Here is a 23145-nt window from a genome sequence, read left to right as displayed (position 1 = left end):
ACAGAACAAACTGTCGCAAAAATAGGATAAAATCATTCTCTTATATATGGGGAATATAAAAAAACTTAGAAAGCCTGCTCAGCGGGGAACTCGAAAGCAACATCCTTGCCGGTCAGACGCTTGTAGACAGCCGAGAAGGTGTCGAGCTTGTACTCGAGGCTGGTGGCATCCTTGGAGTCCAGGAAGACCTTGATGGTCTTGGAGCCATCGACCTTAACGCGGGTGCGCTTGCCGACGATCTCGGTGGGGTAGACCAGGTCGTCGAGGATCCGGTCGTGGACAACGGCCAGAGTGCGCGACATGGGGCGGGGCTGCTTGGCGCGGTTGACGCGGGCGGGCTTCTTGATGATGCGACGCTGGGCAATGAAAAGCACCTGGCGGTCAGAGAACTTCTTCTCGAGCTCGCGGGTCACACGCTGCTGGACCTTGTGCACGGCCTTGAGCAGGGGCACAGGGACAAAGATGACGATCGCCTTGCGGCCGGCCGAAACCTCGATCTCCTTGACCGATGTGATCTGGATGGGACGCAGGTCCTTCTTCAGCTCGGGAGAGTGAGCCTCGAGATCCTGGAGGGCACGGTCGACCAGGAGCTCAGCCTCAGTGGGGAGGACGCCCTCGCGCTTCAGAATGTGGGTGGTGGCCATCTTTAAGTACTGTGAGATATTCCTAAATCTGAAAAGGGGTGTAAACAGACAAAAACAAAAGAAAGAGATAGCGCGGTGGTTAGCCAAATGCCGAGAATCAAAAGCAGTCAATAAGACACAAACAAGAGCAAGGAAAATAGAAGCGCAAGTGAGAGTAGCGCCCGGATTCAAAAAAAGAAAGAGTTGAATGAGAGGTCAAAAAAGAAGAGCTATCTTCTGTATACTGCCTGGCTGTCTGGCTAAAAGTAAACAGACCGCTGCCAATTCAAACGTGTGTGTCTGCTGCGTCCCTCGAGACAATCCAGAAAAAAACAAAAACCAACAAGCCGGGATCCAAACAGTGTGGAATTCGTCAATAGCAATGTCTCTGCTGCCGCTGTCAAAATATTGCTGCTGCTGTCGTTGCAAGCTGTCTCATGGCTCCCAATTTAAAACTTTCTCTGCTGCGCCCATACAATAGATTCCAAGCTTCAGTCTTTGCGATTTGTGCCAGCAGAGGCAAATGGAAAAAAGACAAGTCTGGATTACACTCTCTGAGCACGCCAAGACATTGGCTACCAAACACGTATGTCTTTGAAGAAAAACCAATGTTGGTAGCAGCAATAGCGCACTCAGCCGCTCAAAGTAAAAACTGCGAATTGAGATGTAAATTTCGAATTCCAAATTTGAATGTCTCGTCTTATCTCCAGGAAAAATTACACGTATCTGTCCTCTGCTGCCAAACCAAAACAAACCAAGATGGATGCTCTCTCTCTGTCGTCTAGTCCGTGTGAATCCATCGCGCATTACTACTCTCACTGTTCGAATCCATTGATACCCGTGTCCAACGGATCCTTTCTCTCTCTATCTCTTTCTCTTTCTCTTTCGTTCCAGGAACCGTTTACCCGTTCAAAAGGGGGTTGTCCATTTTTGATACATACACAAAAAAATTATTTTAGGCTCCAGATGGGGAATGAAAGGATGAATCCCAGTATATGGCTGTGCTGGCAGCGGTGATCATGGGCCCTCTCTCACAAAAAATAGGCAGAGCGAAATACTCCAATTTCTCACACCCCAAGCTTTAAATTGATTTTTCAATACTCTTTTTGTTGTCCTGAGGGAATAATAGGCTTGCGATTGCACACTCGCTTTCCAGTGGCTTGATCTGCGATCAAGATGTGATCAACCAATGGCGAGAGGAGACTTGTTTTCTTGTCAAAGCGGATGTATGGTTTTTGTTATTATTTTCGTGGCGCGAATTGCATGCAATTCAAATTTCAAAATATTTATGAAATTTCATGCAAAGCAGCACACCAGTACACGTTGCAGTTGCGCTGGTCTCTGAGGCTTCCAATCATCACATTCTCCCTCCTTTTCTCACTTTTCTTCTTTTTTCCTTTCATGTCTTTTGCCAGCCTTTTTGTATCGAAATTGACCAAACACACATTACAGCCTCGCAATCTCCGGCCAATGTCCAACACCACCACTACCAGCACTTCCGCAACCAAAAGACCAGTGGTCGTCTTTGGACCCTCAGGTACTGGCAAAAGCACACTCCTCAAGCGGCTCTTTTCCGACTACCCGGCCACCTTTGGTTTCAGCATCTCCAACACGACGCGCAACCCGCGCGCCGGCGAAACGCCAGGCAAGGACTACCACTTTCTAACGCGACCCGAGTTCCTCGCAGCAATCGACCGCAACGAGTTCATCGAGCATGCTGAGTTCTCCGGCAACATGTATGGGACAACAGTGCAGGCGGTCAAGGATGTGGCAGATGCTGGAAAAGTTTGCATTTTGGATATTGACGTGCAGGGCGTAAAGTCTGTTAAGGAGACGAATTTGGGAGCGAGGTTTGTGTTTATTGCGCCGCCGTCGAGGGAGGAGCTGGAGGCCAGGTTGAGGGGCAGGGGCACGGATGACGAAAAGAGCATTCTGAAGAGACTGGAGGCTGCCAGAGGTGAGCTGGAGTACGGCGATTCGCCTGGCGCTTGCGATATTAAGATTGTTAATGATGATGTCGATGCTGCGTACAAGAAGCTGGTTGACTTTATCTTTTCAGAATAAAAAATGTCTTTCCTCTATTCAAGAATCGAAATCGTGACCTTTTTTTCTTTCTCTTTCTTATTTTTTTCGTTTTGTTTTCATCAGCCTTCTACTGCTTCTGTCTATTAGGTTCTGGTGTTTTTTATTTAATCTAAACGGGTATACAAATACATATTTATTTAATTGGACTTGGTCAGAAAAACAGCTTTTCATTTTCATTACTATATTTGGCAATAGACGGACAAAATGACTGTAGAGGATATTGCCGACTATCCGCATCTGACAAAGAAGGAGTTTGTCATCTGCATGAACCAATTTGTGGCTCGCTACGGCAGCGCAATGGCAGCAGTATCAGAAACAGCAATATCATCATCGTCTTCTTCTTTGGCCAACCCAGCCAGCGTGCGCATAGTACCAGGCGTCACGACACCATACCTGCAAATAACAACGACATTGCGCAGCCACCCACGCACACCCAATATCGTCAACAATGACCAAAGCGACATAGAAGACAGAGGCAACGAAAGTGACGCAGGTGATATTGAAGACATTGAAGACGCTGACCCCTGTCCCTCACCTCTCACAGCGCAGTCCCTCGGCCCCACAGGCCACATTGCCTACCACATCGTGTACTCGGCCACTTGGCGCGTGCCCACAATGTACCTCCGGGCCACGCATAACGGCGCCATGGTGCTGAGCACTTCCGAGGTCACCCGGCTTTTGGTTAGCGACCGCGAAGTGCGCGGGGCCATAAGGGCAGTGGACTTTGGTGGCGCGCTGGGCATCCAGGATCACCCTGAGCTCGGCACACCCTTTATGTGGCTGCACCCGTGCCATACAGCCACGATGCTTGGCGCCGTGGTATCACCGCGGGATGGAGTAAGCGTGGGCACGGCAGAGTACTTGGCTGCGTGGATCAGCTTAATCGGGCCGGCTGTTGGCTTGGCTCTGCCGTCTGTGGCTGTTTGAACAAAAGGTTGGGGGGTTATGGCCTACTGCGGTTTGCGTTGCATCTGCAATTATTGTTTTTTTTGCTTATTGCCCGATTGGCAGTTCTTGTATCCTGAATTCTGGAGTCAACTGTAATCATTTTTCCAATGAATTAAATTTCACATTTTTTATATTTACCAATACAACGGTAGGCCAGACTTTTATTTTTCCAAGGTAAGACCAATTGTGAGCGAGATAATTGATTCTGGAACTTGGGATTATTTCAGTATTTCAGTATTACCAACATCTCGTTAAAATAAAACCTCGCAATAAAATATTGCAATTCTTTTTTATAATGTGGTTATAGTGTAGATCTTGCATGAGGGCTGAGAAACAGGTTTATTGTGTAGAGCATGTATGCATTTTGTTTTTCAAATTTTGTGGATTTTCTTGTTGTTTACGTTGGCTTTATTGTGCTTTTTTCACTCTATTTTTTGGTCCATGTGTGGAACAGACTTGGGTATTGAAATAAGAACAAAACAAGGTATTCTTATTTTGACAACCAAAATAAAAAAAAGGTTGAGGAAAAAAATCAAGAAACAAAGTGGAAGAAGGGCGTAACAAAAAAAAGTAACAATGTGAGAATGATTTTTTTTGCGAGTAATTGTTGCCAAGCATACTTGTCTGCCAGATACTTATCCCTTGTCTTTTTTACTTTCGTTTTCTTTCTCTTTCCTTCTTTTTCTTTCTTTTTTTTACATTTTCCTCGATAATTTTTAATAGTTTCAAGGTTTCTATATATATCATTTAATTGTTTATTTTATTTTATTTTTTAAACCTCTTACCTAATATATCTTAAGTTCACAGCCCAACCTCCGTCTCCCCATCCCTTCTCCTCTTCTCCTCCTTTCCTTTCCTTTTTTTTCTCTAAAAGATGCAGCCAACAGTGGCTGTGCAGAGGCTGCGAGGACATGGCCTCAAAGCAAAAAGCTTTCTCTGGCAACGCATTCGGCGCAACTGGTGGCTCGACCGCACGTGCATAATCTTCCTTGTCACCACAGTGATACTCTTTGGAATCTCATACTACTTCATGAACATCATGGCCAACGTGGCATCCCAGCGAAGTCGTCGTATCGAAGACCAGCTCGGCTTCCGGCTCACCCTCCCCGATGTTTTTTTTGAATTCATCGGGTATATCGATAAACTATGGATGACCGACATGTTCGACGCACTAATGTTTATCCCAACGGCGGCGCTGGTTATTTTCCATGAGCGGCCTTGGCGCGTGGTTTCCCGGCTGCTGCTCGCCTGGGGACTGGCGTCCTTGATCAGAATCACCACGGTGGCGATCACCTCGGTGCCGGACCCGCGACCCATGTGCGAATACGTCGTCGGTAATGTCTTCACCACCTTCACTATGCACCGCTGCGGCGACGCTATTTACTCCGGCCACACGCTAATCTTTGTCATCTGCGCAATGGTCTGGTCATCGTTTGCGCCGCGCAACTGGATCGGCCGCCTGCTCACGGCGTTCGCCTGGGCACTGTGCCTTGCAGGATCTCTGATTGTCATCGCCAATCGCGCCCACTACACCATCGATGTTCTGCTCGCTTGGTATATTGCCCCGGGCGCCTGGTACACTGTCGCATGGTTCTGGTATTGGCATGTTACGAGGAAGGGCCGGTTGCTTAAGATTGAGTTTCCTGTGGAGGTCGGTCGGCATAAGAACGCGGACTCTGATGAGCTGTGTCAGAGACGCAGGATGGAATTGGGCCTTTTGCCTGATGGCACGCCGTTTGATCCGCTGGCTCTTTACTTGGCGGCAGGTGTCGGTATGGCTCCACCAACTGAGCTGATAGATATTGAGGCTGGCAGTTTCAGTCACAATTTGGAGAAGAGCGGAAGCGCGAGTCCTGAGGATATCGATGCGTTTGGTGCCCAGGGTCATGCTGTCGACATTGATAGTATGGGCGTCGAGGGTGCGCATCAGGTGAATGTTGCTGATGCTGCTGCTGGGGCACAGCTTGAGCGCGTTTACTCGGAGGACTTTAAGCGATAACTTTGTATTGGTCTCCTCAAAGTAAAAAACATGTATTTTGTCGTTTTTTTATTTATGGTTAATTCACACTTTTATATATATTTAAATACATTTGCTTTTTTTACAAGTAAATGTTACGCCTAAGACGAGGAAGAGAAAGAGGGAAAAAGGCATTGAAAATATACTCGTTTATTTCTTTTCTATTCTTGTTTGGTAGAAAATGATTTCCATGAATAAAGCTGTTTCATCTTTTTGGTCGGTCTTTTTTTCTTTTTTCTTTTTTTTGGTCAGCTCACAACCATGTGAGGCTGATCTGTTTACTTGACTAAAAAAAGAAAGAAAGAAAATGGATAATCAGCCCACTTGTAGTAATCGCCAAAAATGATGGGTCCGATAGATATTTCTTAAAAAAAAGCTGAGGAAACCTCCTATTGAGTCTTCCCTGGTCATTTTATAGGCAGCTATAATGCCTGAATGCTATCTCAACCGCTACTGCATCAATGCGCGCTCAGCATTGACTTAGCTCGCGAGCTCTAGGCTCAGCTGAGCTTATGTGGTGATTCTCACCACACCACTCACACTCGTTTGCATGCAGTCACTTTTTTTAATGATTTTTTATCAGACCATTTTTGTGTTAAGACTGTAGACTGAAGAATTAGGAAATGAGAAGGGTGATTTTAATGCGTGTTTTTTCCTTTTATTAGCTTGGCGTTAAATCCAACCCATCCTTTATTTCACCTTCCTCCCAAAGTTTTTTCTCATTGTTCTCAATAAATAGAACAAGCCAGAGAGGAGAGACAACGTCAAGATCCTTTTTTTCTCACTCTTTCCTCCATCTCATCTTTTCTTTTTATCCTTGTTAACTGTTTTTTGTTATTTTAGTGCCTTTTTTATTATTCATACACTTTTTATTTACTTGTATTATTTTATTTCACAAAAGCGATTCCCACACAGCCATTCCTTTTTTGAAATGGCCGTTTCAGATGCAATTCACACTCCACAGCTGGACGAAAACATCGACTGGCCAACGCACGGACACTACGAGTACGCGCACCTATACACTAGCCGCAAGGAAATAACCACGTTCGACAATATCGCCAGTATCCGCGCATCCTACGACTACATTGTCATCGGCGCCGGGCCCATCGGCGCAGCACTAGCATACCGGCTGGCCCTCAACGAGCCGCAGAGCAGCATACTGATCATTGAGAAAAACTGGAACGAGCCGGATCGCATCGTTGGCGAGCTCATGCAGCCTGCCGGCTGCCAGGCAATGTCCGCGCTGGGGCTTGGCATGGCCTTCAGCGGCATCGACGCGGTGCCCGTGCACGGCTACTATATCGCGTATAAGGGCAAACATATGCACGTGCCGTATATTAACAAGCCTGGTGGCGGAGACCGCTTCCGCGGCGTGAGTTTCCACCATGGCCGCCTGGTCATGAATATCCGCGCCGCATGCAAGGCACAGGCTAACATCACGTGCCTCGAGGCATCGGTCACTGCGCTGGACGCCGCTGGGTTCGGCAGTGGTGGCGAAATAACGGATGTACGCGGCGTGCGTATCGGCCCAGCTCGCGACTCGGGCGACTCGGGCGACTCGGGCGACGAAAAGGGCGCCGCTGTGGCCGCGCGGCTGACAATGGTGTGCGACGGCATCACGTCGCAGTTCCGCAAGGTGCTCAACCCCGAGCCGGTTACTCTAATCTCGCACTTTTGCGGTTTTGTCCTCGAGCATGAGCCCATCGCCTCCGCAGAGTTTTTCACGGGCGCAGCCGGTGCAACCACGCACTTTGCACAGCCACACAGTCCTGCGGCCAATCCGCTGCCGATGCCGCACAATGGCCACGTGCTTTTGGACGGCATTGGTCCGGTGCTTTTGTACCAAATGTCTGAGCGCGAGACCCGCGTATTGGCGGATATTCCCGGCGGTGCATTGCCGTCGGAAGCCAGCGGGCAGCTGCGCTCGGTTCTGCGCGACTCGCTGAGCCGCGCGGCGCCCGCTGCGCTCTACCCAGGGCTGCACCGGCTGCTGATGGACACGCTGGAGCAGGCAAAGCGCATCCGCTGTATTGGCAGCAAATTCATCCCGGCCACGGCCAACCACGTTGACGGCGCCGTGTGGATCGGTGACGCCCTCAACGTGCGCCATCCATTGACCGGCGGCGGCATGACCATTGGACTCTGGGACGTCGTTCTGCTCACTGACCTTCTCCGCAATTCGCCCAAGGACCCCGCCACCTTGCGCCGCATCAAGGCCCAATGGTACTGGCAGCGCCGCCCACGCGCCCTCGTCATCAACACCCTCTCTGTCGCCCTCCATGCGCTATTTGCTGCTGAGACTAAGGAGCTCGGTCTCTTGCGCGAAGCCTGCTTCATGTACCTCTCTTGGGGATCCCACTACACCATGCACCCGTCCGGCTTTTTGTCCGGATTAATGCCCAGCCCGATTCTCCTGGTGTTTCACTTCTTTAGCGTCGCTATTGTTGCTGTTTGGCTGCGTGTTTCGGGTGCGTCCAGTGCATATGCCGGAGGCAATTTGCTTTTCCGCATGTATTCTGCACTGTACACGCTTTATGTCGCGTCTGGCGTCATTCTGCCGTTCATGTGGAAGGAGATGCAACCATGAACTGAGAAGAAAAAAGATTTAATGACATTTTCTGATCGTTTATTGGTGCCTTTTTTCAGTGGAAAAAGGAAAAAATTTATTTTGATATTTTCATCCCCCCCCCCAACCCAACAAAATTAAGCCAAGGCCAAAAAAGCCATGGACACTCGAAACCAATTTATTTACTTTTCCTCTTTTCCATTTTTAGTAGTTTTTATGTTAATTGCATTTTATATATCTTGTTTTTTATTTTATTAAATTTCACACTATTGCTTACCTTACGAACCTAAGAAAGAAAAGAAATGACTTTGTAATATCTTTTGTTTTTTGCTACAATGAAATGCCGCACGATCAACCCGGCTACTTGGCACTCATTTTAAGATAGAAGTGCTAGCTTAAGTAATTCGCCTTGTTAGCTCAGTTGGTTTAGAGCGTTCGGCTTTTAACCGAAATGTCGTGGGTTCGACCCCCACACAGGGCGTAGATAAATCACTTGAAAATGAAAACCTCATTTTTTTGTTACTGCGTTGGCTGTTTACTAAGAATTGAAAAAATCTGAAAATAATTTTTTCAATTTCGAAATGTGAAAAATGCAAGTAAATATCAATGAAGAAATATGAGAATGTAACAAAAAATAAACTGGTGTTTTGATTCATACTGGCTGACAGCACTTTTCAGTCTCCAAATGTTTTTTCAACGCGTCCTTCCTTGGAAACCCTCTCTGACAAGCCATACAAGTATGTTTATCCTTCCTCTCATGCAAGACCGAATGTCTCTGCAAATCATGTTTTCTTGTAAACGCCTTTGTGCAATGGGGGCAATTAAAAGGTCTCGACGCATGGATATTTGGAAAATGCGTTAACCTGTGGGTTTTCAAATTATACTGTCTGGCAAACGACCGATTACAGACATCGCAGTCGAATCGCCGCTGTTGGTCTCTTTTATGTGGTGTCCCGGTGCGTCTCCGCTTACTACTGAGGCTATTGTCGCCGTCCATTGTGTCGTCGTCGTCATCATCCTGCTGTGATGGTGACATACTTTCGCTCCCATGTGATTCGCTGCTGTAGTGACGGGTGTCTTCGGTTGATAACACTGAGAGTGTCGCCGCTGCTGCTGCTGCTACTGCTGATGTGGATGATGATGGTGCTGGATGGGTATTAGTGCCTGTGGTCAGAGAGGGCATTTGTGAAAATATTATCCCTGGCGCTTTGTTGTTTGGATTGCCCAAGTGCCGTGGCTGTACGGTAGACGGCTGAGAAGGGGGAAGAGGAGGCATGAGGAATTGTGAAGACGATGAGTTGGCTGGTCCCGTAGTGCTGCTGTTGTTGTTGTACTGGGACTGCTGCTGAGACTGCTGCTGTTGTTGCCGGTTGAAGCTGTTGCTGCTGCTATTGTTGTAGTCGGATAAATTCGGTGGTGGGCTCTGCATCCACTGTTTCTGCTGGTGCTGTTGTTGCTGTTGTTGCTGCTGTTGCTGCTGAGACTGGTACTGGAACCGCTGGCTGGAAATATTGATAACCGGCGAGAACTGCGAACCCATACGCGGCGCCGACCCAGGCACAATAACCCCCGAAGCCGCCGTCTGCTGACGCTGCATCGGCAGCTGCTGCTGCATCGACGTCTGCATCGGCAACGCCATCTGATGCACAGACCCGCCACGACCATCCAGACTCGAAAACCCCTGCGACTGAAAATGCTGATCCGCATCCGAGCACACCTCATCCAATGGAGCAAAAAACGACTCCGTCGCTTGCGGCACCAAATCATTATAAAAACTCGCACTGGTCAATCCCGAAGACTGCCTTAACAAGCTCCGGTTCCTCGTCAGCCTCCCAGCACCCCCCACCAGCTGCACCGCGCCCTGGCCGAGCATCCCCCCGCGGTCCATAATTGGCGGCGACAAGTGCTGTGCCAGGCTGTTCTGCGGCTGCGACATCAGCGTGGCATTCACCGCGCCCTCGTTCAAAAACGGCGACCCCATTGCCTCCATCAGCGGCGTCGCCGACCCCATACGCTGGGTCAAATCCGAATTGCTGTGCGCGTACGTCGCCGACGCTGCCAGCAGTGAGAGTCCCGCCTGCGCTGTTTGCGTGCGCGGGCTGAGCACCCGCGTAATGGCTGCCGAGGTGGACGCTGAAAACCCAAAACTGTCGGCGTCCTCGAAGAGCGCCAGGTCCGGCGTCCGTTGTGCCGACGGCGGATCCGGAAGATTGCGGTTCTCTGGCGTAGTGAACACGTCCGATGGCCGCAAGAACCCTGGGAGCGGCCCGTCTGCTTCGCTCTGCGCCAACAGAACGTCCCTGATATTGTTGATTCCTGGAGACAATCCTGGGTTGGCTCGTGCTGCGCCACTGGATGCCAGCGCCAACGCGGACATAGCCACCGATGATGGCGAAGTAGTCACAATCACTGGAAGCTGCTGCTGCGGATATTGGTGCTCTTGTTGCTGCTGTGGCTGCGGATGCTGCGACCTTTTCGGCGGCAGCCCCAGAGCTGCCGAAGTCGGTGATCCCATGGTACCGAGCCCCGAATCACTCATGAAAAACGGACTGTTGTGTATAGCGAACTGCAAATAAGGCATACTAATCGGCGACCCGATATCGTTTAGTGGGTCGGTTGCACAGGAACCCGATACTCCTGCACTTATTGAGCCTGAAATACCTGAGGCTGTCTGTGGTGGTAGAAGGTGGGACCCGAGAGTAGAGCGCCCGTCTGTCTGCGCTATGAATGGTGTGGTTGGCGCAGATGCAAATGAGAAATTCATTAGATCTTGGAACCTCTCGGTAATTTTTTTTAACAAAAAAGAAAATAATAATGTGAGAAAAAAAGGGGAAGTTATAAGTTGTGATAAGAAGTATATAAAAATGTATCCCTGTGCCCTCCGTGTGGTTTTATTTTTTTGCTCTAAAGCTGTGAGGTTGCTGATTTCGCTCTTGTGTCTTGTAAAGATTCAAATTGCGAAGAAAAAAATATATAAAGGTATAAAGTCGGTTGGGGATAAAAAGGGGGGAGGGGGAATAAAAGAGAGAAAAAAGAAAGAGAAGGTCCCTCCAAGGTTTATCGTATTCGAGTGTAACGAAAAAGCAAAAAATGCGATAGACAGCACAGGCCAGAAAAAGTGAGTGAGAGCTGAAAACAGCGACAGTGCGGTTTATTATTATTTAAAAAGTGGTTATCCAGAGGGGAAAAAGTATAAAATAAAAATAAACCAAGTGGAGAAAAAAAAAGGCGCAGTCAGTTTGTGGATTGGATTGTAAAAAAATAAAAGCACAGCCAATTTATGTTTTTTTTTGCTTTTTCATTCCCCTTCTCCACCTTTATATTCTTCTCAATCTCTTTCACAACTCACATTAAAATTCTCTTGAGCAGGCGCAACAAAAAGGCAAAAGAATAACGCCTTCTACCCAAGCAAGCTTTAACCTTGAAGCAAAATGGGTTTCATACTCTGCTTTTTCATTTATAATGAATGACACTTTGAAGTCTCGCTTGATAAAAAAGAAAGAATAAAAGAAGCCAAAGGATAAAAAATTCTGGCTTGTCTTCCAGTCATTTGTTAAAGTCTGCCTCCCTCCCCTCCCCTCCCCTCCCCCAAACCCTCTCACCTCTTTTTTTGCTTGTTTTTTATTTGGGTATGGATAGAGCTTTCTATCCCACTCGGCCACCTTGCCTCTCTTTTTCCTTTTCTCTTTTTTCTTTAGTATGCCTGCTTGAAGCAGGGTAAATGGTTCCCGATAACCACTAAGCTGACAAGCTCAAGGAGAAAAGGGGGTCTTATTAGAAAATAGTGTTACTGCATCTCATTTCTTTTGCATATTTCCAAATTGCTTCTCGAGCTTAAATTTATTTTATCTTACAACCATGGCTGCGGATATCTGAACAGTACCAAAAAAATTAAAACTCAAACGACTGCGCCCAGTTCCCTTTTCTTCTTCTTTTCCATCCACCTGGGTTCTTTTATTTCCTACGACTGTTGTTTCAATAAAGTATTGCTTCTGTCATACACACAATATCACAAGTCATTGTGAAAAGACGTCTGACTTTTTTCTTCACATCCCCTCGAATGGATAACTGGAGCGTTCAGTTCAAAAGCGTCACTATGTATTCACGGAAAACACGCAAGTTTCTTCGAGTGAGCTTTTTTCTTGGTCTGTTTTAGATCACTCTGTTCCTCCTATGATCACTTATTGTTTTTTGTTAGTGTCGTTTTGTTTTGTTTTTGTAAAAACGCGTTCGTTATCTTGCATGTTTTTGTTTGCTGCTTGTTGCGTAAGATCGCCCATTGGGGCAAAAAAGAAAATTGTAATGGCGGGATGATCGGGCTGCACAACATTCACGCCTGGTTATTTATTATAAATAGAAAAACATGCACGCGCAATTATAAAATCATTCTTTGGCAAAAAAAGCTTGTCTGCAGGTATGTATGTATGTCCCACGCGACAACCTCGGTAAAAAATATATATATTATAGTAGTAGCATCACTCATTGACCAAAAGAAAAAGAAGCAGCAATGTACACTCGTATTTGACAGTGTTGCCTTGTAGCGCGCGGACATACAGAGGTTTGTTAAGATGTGGCTTTACAGAACCAATATGTTTTTGTGAGCAAGCAAGCAATTTACTGTAGTATAGATTAACATGTGCTTTTTCAATACACACAAAGTGTAAAATAGTAATCAATACTCGACAGATTCCTTCTATTGACAAATCAACCGCCACTCAAGCAGAATAATAAAAAAAGTGAATCTAGCGAAAAGCAACAAAACTCGTTACATAAACACCAGCAACCAAGCAATACAAATATATGCCTGCTGCCACCAAATTCCTGCGAAGCCAAACCCCATCATCCCCTGACTGTTGGATTGCAGCCGCTGCTCCAGCACAACCGATGACTGAGTCACCGATGTGCACATGACTGTCAGCGAGCAATTGGCCACAGAGCTCGATGTGACTGTGAGCAAAGGGTCAGTCGCCGCCGCTGCCGCCGCCGTTGCCGCCATGCCATCTGGCCCTGTGCTCGAATCGTCAAACATCGTGGCAGTCGTATGGTACAGCACGCCAATGTCATACTCCTTGGCCAGCTGTCCGAAATAAGTGGCATCGTACTGCACATCGCCGCCCTGCACCATCGTGGCAGCAGCCAGGCCCAGCAGATGGTGCAGCCGCATATCCATATGCACATCATCATAAAACACAAAATCCGCAGGGTCCTTGCAACTCCCCGCCGCAGTGATACATGCACCGCTGGTGTTCCTGGCCCCGATGGACCTAGCAAACGTAGCGTTTGCCGTGACCAGCTGGAAGTCCTCCACGTCCAAGAGCCACAGCCGCAAACTGGCGCTGCCCCCGCCCCTGTCCACGAGCCGCTCGCGAAACAGGGTGTTGGTGGCCCGAACGAAGCTGCGCAAAGTATCCACCGACGCCGACACCTGCCACCGCGGCAATGCATACAGCGCAGGCAAATTTGCCACAACAATGCTGTCAAACCCCAGTTTCTGCACCCTATCTATCTGCCGAAACACGCCCTTAACCAGCTTCTGCGAAAGCTCCATGTTGAGCGCACTGAGGGGCTCTTTTTGGCGCAGCACATCACTCGCTCCAGCACTTATTACCACAATACTGTTCCGTGGCTCTGACTTGCGTCTAATCCAGTCGCGCTCGGCATCGGCAAATTTGACGATTTGGTCGTCGAGGCTGGGCACCTGGTGGCCGTCCGCCTCGGGACTCAACCATGTGTCGTCGATAGCAGACTGAGCGTAGGCGAAACTGCTGAGCTGCTTGTTCAGCATTGTTGCCATGTATTCTGCGAACACCGGCCCGTTCGTTAGTCGCCCGCCGCTGTACCCGATGCTGCTGTTGTTTGTCAGCTTTCGCAAGTTTCCTGTGTCGCCCAGATCATCGCCAAACACAAGCAGCCGTCCGCGCGGCTGCTCTGCCAGACATGGTGATATTAACAGAGCTATTAGCAATACACGTAATGCTGCTCGCATGATGTATAATATATGATTAACAGTTTATTGAATGTTTTAATATTCCTTTAAAAATAAACTAGATAATGTCTCGCTCACAACCTCGACAAAAATACGCTCTTGTGTTTTTTATTGTTTTTTTTGGTTGTGAGCAGCACGAAAAGTAATAGTTTATACCCCATTTATGGAACAAAAAAGAAGGTAAGAAATTGTTCTGGCCACTACTCGTACTGCGCGTTTTGCCTGTTTTTACTGGCAGTAATACATTGCCTGCAATATGAGGCTTTTATTTTTTTCTACATGTGTGCACGCGCGTCAGAGTTACGATTGTATCATTTTTCTTTCTTTTTCTGTATGCTTGATATCTGGTTTTTTTTTAAAATATTTAATATCGCTCTTGATCCCAATCAATCGATCATGCGTGTTGGTCTGATTTTGTCAGACGTAAGCCCAGAGTGTGCTTTTTTGTATACTTTTAACTTGTTCACATTTCAATTGGACGCGTTTACTTTTTTTTACACAATTCTTTGGTCATTTGTTTAGACGAATCGCATTTCTATTTTATTTTTATTTTTCACTACAAGCATATATTTATTATTATTATTTTTCCAAAGTATTTCGAAAAATGGACGGCAGCGCACATGTCAGTGATCCCACCAACCCGCAGATTCGCATTCGCAGTTTGGACAAAAACTCGATTGACTTTGTCCTGTCAAACACACATCTCAGGTAAAAAAAGAAACAAAAAGCACCAAAGAGGAAGACGAAGCAAGCAAACACAAAAGCTGACCAACTAAAGCCAGCCGCTCACAAAAACAAACGTTGACTTAAAAAAAACATGGCTGCTTCTACTGCTATTCATTTCATTTAAAAAACATAGTGTCGCCAACTCGCTGAGACGGACAATGATCGCTGAGGTGCCCACCATGGCCATTGACCTTGTCGAGTTTATTGAAAACACATCAGTTCTTGCCGACGAATACATTGCGCACCGGCTAGGCATGATCCCCCTGACCAGCCACACTGTTGACCAGTTCAAGTACACCCGGGACTGCACGTGCGCAAACTACTGCAAAGAATGCTCAGTCGAATTCAGCCTCCACGTAAAGTGCACCGAGGGCGGCACGCGCTCGATTTACAGCACAGATCTTATCAGCAGCAACAAAGACGTAGTCCCCGTGGTGGACAGCGAAGACCCCCGAGGCATCATCATTATAAAGATGCGCAAGGGCCAGGAAATAAACATCCACTGTATTGCCAAGAAGGGCGTGGCCAAGGAGCACGCCAAGTGGTCGCCTTGTGCGGCTGTTGGGTTCGAATACGACCCGCATAACAACTTTAGGCACCTTGATTATTGGTTCGAGAAGAATATCAAGGATGAGTGGCCGCTGAGTAAGAATGCGGAGGAGGAGGTGGAGGTTGATCCAGAGGCGCCATTTGACTTTAAGGCGGAGCCGACTATCTTTTATTTTAATGTCGAGACCGTCGGCTGTCTTGACCCGCAGGCCGTGGTTATTAAGGCTACAAGGGTTTTGCAGGAGAAATTGGGCGGCTTGCAGCTTGCCCTGGAAGAGGACCAGAACCCAGATTCTAATGCCAACATGGATGACGGCGAGCCATGGGTATAGCTTGATATCTATTTGTTTTTAACTGTTTTCATTTATTGCCAAATAGAATGGCATTTGAATATTAAAAATAATGACCAGGCTGTTACTCTTCTAACTATTATCGTTTTCTTTTCCTCCTCCCCTGCATACATCTACGCACATTTGCACTCAATTCAACCTGGAAAAATCAAACAAACAAACAAAAAATCAAGCAATTTGAGCTTGAGTAGCTAAGCAGTACAAAGTATATTGGCTATAGCTATTTTTAACATATACAGGATGCACTGCTATTTTGGCCATTTTCACGAAAGCAGCTCAAAAATAAGCACTTTAAAAGTGTATTACTTCTCATCCATGACTATATCTTCCTCACTTTATTTATACTCCACACGCCTTCAAAATGTTTGTTATACAATACAATCATAAAGTGAGGATATCAGTTACAACAAAGACCAACATTCTTTTGGTTCTTTTGTATTATTTTCACCCCCTACATTATTTTGTAAGGTTCCCCCGATCTTTGAGCTTGCTCTTTATTTCCTCTCTATTTTTCTTTTATAAAGAAAAGCAGTTAAGGAAAACCTTTTACTTTCATCATCACCAACAACATCAAGTTACTTTTTCTCTCCGCACTTCATTTTGATGCTTCTCCGCACATTTTAGCTACGGAATGTTGCCAAACATGCAAAAATGAAAAGGCATAGAGAGGAGACAAAATAATTGTTGGATAGTTTACAAATATTTGTCAGTCGCAAGACAAACCGTGTTTTTTATTATATTTTTGTTCTCGAATCTTTCTTCTTGTATGGTTTGTTTGTTTGTTAGCTTGTTAGTTTGGTTTTTATTATTATTATTATAGTTGGTGTTCGGTCTTGCTTTTTCGACATTACTTTTACTAGTCTTGCGATTCTTATTATTTGTTCAATTTTTACCTGTCTAAAACAATACAGAAAATACTATATACATACACCTGACATAACAGTTCTCAAGCAAAATATCCGAGCGATATTCTCTATATAAAAAAGAATATGGGCAGAAAAAAGATCAGCGTAAGTTCACGGCATTGTAAATAACGTATTGAATATCAAAATAATCATATATTGAATACCGCATACATTGTGTATTAATAATCTGAAAATATCTCTTTATTTTTTGATGTTTAGATCAGCGAGATTGAAAACTCGCGCCAACGGACTGTGACTTTTGCTCGACGCCGCGCCGGACTGATTAAAAAGGCCCACGAACTGAGCGTTCTTTGCGGAGTCAAAGTAGCCATTGTCATCTTTGACGCCAAAAACGCTAGCCATGTCTATGCGTCTTCTGGCGCACCAGAGGATTTATTTGCTCGGTACCTCAACAAGCAGTTTTTGACAAACGAATCAAGAGTAAGTAAAGGCGCTCAATAATGATTATGTGTTTATACCCAAAGCGACCGTTTTGTTTTTTTGTGCTTAGCCAGATTGTAATAACACCAAAAACCACGGTAAATTACTAAATTATTATAACTTGACATTTTTTATACATAGAAGCGCAAGGAGCAAGCCGAGACAGTCGAGGAGGAAACCGGCGGTACGTATGGTTTCGACGACACAGGATCCTTTATCCGTCGCCGGCTGGCGGTTGTGAACGAATACAAGGTAACCTCTGACGGGCCCAGTTCGGAAAACCTCCACGTCAAGTACACCAAGCAATACCACAGCCCCAACACGCAAAACAAGCCCACGATAGATAGCCCCAACCAACCGCCGACCACCAACACCTTAATCAAGCACCCAAATACCCTGCTAAATTGCAACACCATCCCAGCTACAATGCCCGGCATGATCAAGATGCCTCTGCCTGTGCGTTCCACTTCGCTCGTCAAGCGCGGCACAGCGTCGGCTGCGCCTAACAGCAGTCCCGGAATGGCACAGATGCCTTTCCAACAAGCTGGACAGGGCCGGGTGATGTCTGCCATTGATTCCATTGCCCATCTAGGTATGCAGCAACAGCAGCACCAGCAGCAGCAACATAGCCAGTTTTCTGGTGGCGTAGAGTTGATGTCTGCTGGTGATCTTTCATCGCTCGGTTTGCTTTCTCACCATGGGATGGGATCTAGACCACCGGTCAATATGGCTTTTGACAGTCAGCCTATGGACCTCCAGTGCGTTCGCAGTATGCTGGGGATCATAGATAATAAAGTTTGGGACGGCGGCAGTCCGATTAGTATGTCGGGGAGCAGCAATGGCAGCAATGTCGGCTTTAACGTTAAAAATTCTGTAAACAGTCCCATGATCCGCACCGATACCACTGGCGGAGGAGAGAGAGGAGGGGAGCCGAAAGCTAAACGACCTAAATCCCAGTCCTTCTCACGCCACAATTTCCAAACACCCCTACCGCAAACACCAGGAATAATGGGCTCTGCTTCCAACCAGTCCTTCGCGGCCATTCCTCCTCCCAGAAAGCCCAGCGCGCCGAGTGATTTCAACGAGTCACTGTTGGACAACTTCTTTGCCAACCCGGAGCTAGCCGAGCTTTTGCAAAAAACTTGGCAGGGCAACAGCAACAGCAACAGCAGCAGCAGTGGTGGTGGCAGCAATAGTGATCAGCAGCAAGTTGAATCTCGGGCAGCACTAGCAGCGACCAACAGCCATCAGAACTCCTGGATACATCCACACATGGGATTCACAGCCCAGGCAGCCGGCAACACTCTAGGAGGCGGCTACGAGTCAGCGGTAAACCATAGCTCTGTGGATAGTGGTAACACGCGCATGGGGTACGATGGCGCTGTAATCGATGACGATGAGCACATGGATTCTTCCTCCGAGTCATCGTCTTCAGACACAGATATCGACATTGACTGTGGCTCTGAAGATGACCAGCTGAACGATCTGCCAAAGCAAAACTTGCCAGCGACAATGGCAGCAGCAGCGCCAGCTTCGATGCAGCAGTTTTACGCGCCCGCTGCGGGTAATTCTAATCCTATGGACATGCCTGGGCGCAACGAGGATTACACGAGACTGTGCGCCAGCATTGAGCTCCAGACGCCGGCGTCGACATCGATGGCAGGGCAGGCGACAAATGTGCCTGCGCTATATCGTGCTGACAACGCCATGTTGCAAGGGGCGTTTGACTTTGCGTCGTTGAATAGCATTCCAGGGGTCTACCTGTCCAACGGGAACTACATGATGCTCCAGGGCCAGGATACTAACAACCACCAATATGCCAACCAACAGTGCGGATTCCCATCTGATATGCCTTTTGCGATTCAAGACGGCAAAGTATTCTAAGAACAAAAAAAAACAATTTTAAATAAAACCACAAGTATTATTTTGCAATACCATGATACGATAAAAAAAGTAGAAAATGAATATATTTATATATTTATATATAAACCTTCAATATTTCTCTTTCTTTTTTTGTTGTTGTATTAGAACGGCAACGTAGACTTTGTCTTTGCCTTCTCCTTCTCCAACTCCTCCTTCCACTTGCGAATCTTCTCTGGCATATCCTCCAAATTCTTCTGGATCATCGCCTGCTTCTCCGCATACGTCCTCTGCTGCTTATGTCCCTTTGCGGGCTTCTTCTGCATCTTCTTTTTCTTGGGCAAGGCCGGCATCCCAATGGTTTTCGGATCAACTTTGGTCAGCATACAGGCTTTGCGAATATCGGCTTGGCGGCGAAGACTGAATTGCGCTGGCCGCCAATGTCCATTGACAAAGGAAACTTTAAAGGCATTTTCTGGGTGCTCCTTTTTCAGGTGATTGAGCACTGCTGCGGAGAATTTACGAACGGTCGCCATGGTCTTTCTCTCCTTTATTGTTGTATTTTTTGTGAATGGAGAAGGAATAAATATTATTGTGAATTGGAGAATCGAAAAGGGGAATTGAAAGAGGAATGAAAATGTAAAAAAATATATAATAAGCGAAAAAAGATACGGAGGATCAAAGACATGGAAAATTCTTGATCACCTAGAATCACGTGCATGAGCACATTCTGATTGGGATTGCTTTCTTTTTTTTGCGTGGATGTGCTGGCCCAATTTTGAGATGAGTACCACCATTTCCTTCCCCCAATGCCAAACGGGGCCAAGTGAATACGCACTTACGTTTTTTACTTTAATTTTTTTAATTGCTACTGTACTTAACCAGGCAGAGCCGCCATTTCTTCCTTTCTTTCTTTCTTCCTTTCTCTTTCTGACCCCTCCTCACCGCCTGATTACGCACGCAAATCAACGTCTATTAACGCTGCCCCTCTTTTGGATGGAATGGCACAGGTTGCAACTGACATGGCTTTTCTTTTGAATGATGTGGCCCCCCCCCCCCCAATGGAATAAGCAGCGCCTAAAACCAGACGGCGCTTTTGGAGCAGAGATGGCTGAGGCAAGCCTAAGTATGTACATTATCTTCAACTGCTTCAGCGAGGGGTTGGTGATTCCTGTTCGGATGGGCAAGGGCCCAAGCGACACAGAACCTCAGTAGCCAATCCTTTTTTTCCCACATAAATCATCCATATTCTGGTGGTGTTAACGCCTCATCCATTCCCACAGGTTTGAACCCATTCTCGATCAGCTGTCTGAGTAATCAGCAACCGAAGCGAGCAGGTGATGTGATGACTTGTTTCTTTTTTCGTTTCAAGAATAAAAATAAAAAAAGCGTGGACCAACATATACTGCTATTTTCAAATATAGACGGATATTTTTTATTTCTTTTCTGTTTTCTTTTTTGTGTTTTCTGTTCCTTTTTCTACACATACAAACAAAAATTTATTTCATTATTTCATTTTTGTATCAAAATCATCGTCATCATCATTGTCACCACCAGCACCAACACCAGCGCCAGTTCCAGCACCAACAACATCAAGCCAAATATATATATATATATATTATTTCTCTCGAAATTCCTTCTATTTTTTTTCTCAATTCACGGAACAGTTTTCGGCGGACTGTCTGTCCATCCATCCATTCTTCCTTATTATTTATTATTGCCAGTGTTTATTATTACTTGTTATTCGCATTCCTCCTCTTTTTTATTAATTAAGCCCACACCAACCAATTTACACTACAAATTACAGCGACACCACACACTCTTTCTCTTTCTTCTTCTTTTTCTCTTTGTCCCACATACAATTATGTCGCGGCAAGGCATGCGCAAGCCCGATGTATTCCCCAAAGGCATAAACACCACGGCGCAGGGAGGCCACCCACGGCCACCACCACCGGCATCGTCCACGCGCACATATGGCAAAAAAACAGTATTCAAACCGACAGTCCGCGCGCTCCCAACACTCATTACTAATAACACTAGCAGCAGCAGCAGCAGCAATATCAGCAGCAGCAGCACAGCCGCAGAAGTAAAGGAAAGGTCTGCGATATCGAGTTCATTTTGGGCCAACAAAACTCCTGTTGTGGCAATAGCGAAACCAATTGTGGAGACGAAAGCTGGAAACCCGTGGTCGACGATCTTAAAAAAGCCAGAGGACGACAAAGAAAAAGAGAGGGAAGGGATGATGCGGCCAGAGTCTGTGGTTGAAGTAGTGGCGGAAGTGGAACCAGTGTTGGCGTCGTTTGGCGGCAATGCCAATAGGGATTTCACGAGGGAGGTGGAGTTTGACGACGGTACGCAGGTGAGAGTTACTGTAGAGCGCAGGGCTCGGTTCGGCCAGAGAATGGCGTGGAACAACCTCGAGCCGGAGCAGGAACCGCAGGAACCGCATCAGAAGCAGCTGGAGCTGGAGCTGGAGCTGGAGCTGGAGCCAGAACCTGCCAGGCACTCCGAGAAGGTAGAACCGACTCTGACCACACAACCAGACCCAGTTGCACAACCGGAGCTAGAACCGGAACCGGAGCCACAGGCTATACCCGCCACAGACAAGCGCAAAACGCCGGTGTGCATTGTCGACACGTGGGGCACAAAGCCCAAAGCCGACGCCCCGCTGGCGGCCGACCAGCAGCAGCAGCAGGCGCGCTGGTGGAAAGCCAGTCTGTCCTCGGCCAAAACGCGACTCCCTGCGCCTGCGCCCCCACCTTTGCCACTGACGCCAACCGACGGCATACGGCGACCCGTCCCAAAGGCTGCCCCGCCAAAACCTGAGGCGAAGCAGTCGCGGGAGGACGCAAAGCGCAACGGCGGCCGGAGACAAAGCGCACCTATTCCTACGGTAGTCTCGCCCCTGGTGCTACTCAAAAGAGCGCGCCCAACGCAACGGTCCACCATGCTGAAGCTCTCTGAAGACGCCTGCGCCGCTGCTGAAGTGAGCGCGCCCGCGATGGCCACGCCTGGGCCGGTCGCTCTGATTGCACCGTTGGCTGCGGCCGCGCCTGTGGGTGGTGCGCCGGATCTGGCGTCGCTGGAAAGCCTCGACTCCAAGGCTGGCACGCTGGCGAAAAGGCCTAGCGACACACCAGCGAAAAAACCAAGCGACATGCTGCCATTATTGCCATTGCCGCTGCCCGCTGACACTTGGCGCCAGACCGCCCCCAAACCCACCCGAACGCCGACCGACATGCGGCGGCGCAACACCGCTGCAGCGCCAAAGCCCACTAGCTGGAGAGCACCCGCTGCGAGCCGAGAGCCAACCACGGCGTCAGCCGAACCGGCTGAGCTGCCCGCTGCGGTGGGTCACGCTAAAGTTAAAGCCAACGCCAAACCAGCCGGTGGAGCCGCGCAGGCTTGCACCACGCCGACGCCGCAGACACTGCCGATGCTGCCGGCCCCCTCGGAGCGGCTGCCAACACCCGGATCCGCAGGAAAGCAGCTGCCCTTCGCCTGTGGTGACAAGCAGCCGCTGCTTGGGCCCACCAAAAAGGAGCTGCTCCCAGCACCCATCAAAAAGGAGCCGCTCCCAGCACCAATCCAGAAAGAGTCGCTCCCAGCACTCATCCAGAAAGAGCCGCTCCCTGCCCCCTTCGAAAAAGAGCAGCCGCCCAGGTTTGACTCGCTGTTCCAGAGCCCCTTTTCGTGGCAGCAGAGCCACGCTTCGCCGGTGGACGCCACACCCACGCCAAACCACGCGTGGACCCAGCAGCAGCCGATGCAGCCGCTCTCCGCAGGCCCCTTCCACCTGTCGACCGGGTCCACGCTCTGGCCCAGCGCACTGCCGCACCCGCCCAGCGCTTCCGCCGCCGACTCGCAGCCGCAGCAGAGCGCGTACAGGCCGGCACCCGGCCGGCCCCGGCCAATCGGCACGCGGAACACCCCCGCTCACGCTCACGTGGCCAACGAGCAGCTCGGCGACCCGCGCGGCTTCCAGCAGCCGTGGCGGCTGCCACACGCATACGGCGCGCACCACATGCACATGCACGTGACAGAGCCGCTGCCGCTGCCGGCCATTGTCGCCAACGACGCGTACGCCAT

At 48.1% G+C, this 23145-nt stretch overlaps 10 protein-coding genes and 1 non-coding gene across 11 annotated transcripts; 7 read left to right on the top strand and 4 right to left on the bottom strand.

Annotated features, from left to right (window-relative positions):
* Nucleotides 1-65: 65 nt before the first annotated feature.
* BX661DRAFT_144527 (40S ribosomal protein S7) lies at nt 66-644 on the bottom strand (the record flags this gene model as incomplete). The annotated part of the gene is made up of 1 exon (XM_051533054.1): nt 66-644. The coding sequence occupies one exon, from the start codon at nt 642-644 to the stop codon at nt 66-68; it is 579 nt and encodes a 192-aa protein (XP_051390428.1).
* A 1054-nt stretch (nt 645-1698) lies between these two features.
* On the top strand, nt 1699-2829 carry BX661DRAFT_185166 (P-loop containing nucleoside triphosphate hydrolase protein). The gene has a single exon (XM_051536708.1). The coding sequence runs from the start codon at nt 1848-1850 to the stop codon at nt 2685-2687; it is 840 nt and encodes a 279-aa protein (XP_051390427.1). The 5' UTR covers nt 1699-1847; the 3' UTR covers nt 2688-2829.
* BX661DRAFT_42559 (uncharacterized protein) lies at nt 2801-3999 on the top strand. Its single transcript, XM_051539159.1, has 3 exons — nt 2801-3642; nt 3809-3830; nt 3964-3999. The coding sequence occupies exon 1, from the start codon at nt 2913-2915 to the stop codon at nt 3633-3635; it is 723 nt and encodes a 240-aa protein (XP_051390426.1). The 5' UTR covers nt 2801-2912; the 3' UTR covers nt 3636-3642; nt 3809-3830; nt 3964-3999.
* A 297-nt stretch (nt 4000-4296) lies between these two features.
* Nucleotides 4297-5813, top strand: BX661DRAFT_185163 (PAP2 superfamily C-terminal-domain-containing protein). The gene has a single exon (XM_051536707.1). The coding sequence runs from the start codon at nt 4531-4533 to the stop codon at nt 5653-5655; it is 1125 nt and encodes a 374-aa protein (XP_051390425.1). The 5' UTR covers nt 4297-4530; the 3' UTR covers nt 5656-5813.
* Nucleotides 5814-6348: 535 nt separating this feature from the next.
* Nucleotides 6349-8514, top strand: BX661DRAFT_185162 (squalene epoxidase-domain-containing protein). The gene has a single exon (XM_051536706.1). It carries the CDS (start codon nt 6605-6607, stop codon nt 8258-8260), a length of 1656 nt encoding a protein of 551 aa, XP_051390424.1. The 5' UTR covers nt 6349-6604; the 3' UTR covers nt 8261-8514.
* Nucleotides 8515-8645: 131 nt separating this feature from the next.
* On the top strand, nt 8646-8720 carry BX661DRAFT_t82. Its single transcript has one exon. It is a non-coding gene; the product is annotated as a tRNA-Lys (tRNA).
* A 98-nt stretch (nt 8721-8818) lies between these two features.
* BX661DRAFT_185161 (uncharacterized protein) lies at nt 8819-9346 on the bottom strand. Its single transcript, XM_051536705.1, has one exon. The coding sequence runs from the start codon at nt 9273-9275 to the stop codon at nt 8892-8894; it is 384 nt and encodes a 127-aa protein (XP_051390423.1). The 5' UTR covers nt 9276-9346; the 3' UTR covers nt 8819-8891.
* A 3436-nt stretch (nt 9347-12782) lies between these two features.
* BX661DRAFT_214972 (uncharacterized protein) lies at nt 12783-14289 on the bottom strand. The gene has a single exon (XM_051538753.1). It carries the CDS (start codon nt 14223-14225, stop codon nt 13005-13007), a length of 1221 nt encoding a protein of 406 aa, XP_051390422.1. The 5' UTR covers nt 14226-14289; the 3' UTR covers nt 12783-13004.
* Nucleotides 14290-14693: 404 nt separating this feature from the next.
* On the top strand, nt 14694-15919 carry BX661DRAFT_185157 (DNA-directed RNA polymerase II subunit RPB3). Its single transcript, XM_051536704.1, has 2 exons — nt 14694-14933; nt 15085-15919. The coding sequence occupies exons 1-2, from the start codon at nt 14830-14832 to the stop codon at nt 15830-15832; spliced, it is 852 nt and encodes a 283-aa protein (XP_051390421.1). The 5' UTR covers nt 14694-14829; the 3' UTR covers nt 15833-15919.
* A 920-nt stretch (nt 15920-16839) lies between these two features.
* BX661DRAFT_172227 (uncharacterized protein) lies at nt 16840-19080 on the top strand (the record flags this gene model as incomplete). The annotated part of the gene is made up of 3 exons (XM_051533763.1): nt 16840-16860; nt 16975-17196; nt 17338-19080. 3 exons carry the CDS (start codon nt 16840-16842, stop codon nt 19078-19080), a joined length of 1986 nt encoding a protein of 661 aa, XP_051390420.1.
* A 140-nt stretch (nt 19081-19220) lies between these two features.
* On the bottom strand, nt 19221-19592 carry BX661DRAFT_199556 (uncharacterized protein; the record flags this gene model as incomplete). The annotated part of the gene is made up of 1 exon (XM_051538341.1): nt 19221-19592. The coding sequence occupies one exon, from the start codon at nt 19590-19592 to the stop codon at nt 19221-19223; it is 372 nt and encodes a 123-aa protein (XP_051390419.1).
* Between the last annotated feature and the right edge of the window lie 3553 nt (nt 19593-23145).

Source organism: Kickxella alabastrina (assembly GCF_025024165.1).
Source record: "Kickxella alabastrina strain RSA 675 chromosome Unknown BX661scaffold_17, whole genome shotgun sequence".
Taxonomy (NCBI): Eukaryota; Fungi; Kickxellomycota; class Kickxellomycetes; order Kickxellales; family Kickxellaceae; genus Kickxella; species Kickxella alabastrina.
The sequence above is the reverse complement of the archived record's forward strand: the minus strand, read 5'-3'. Positions and strand labels throughout refer to the sequence as shown.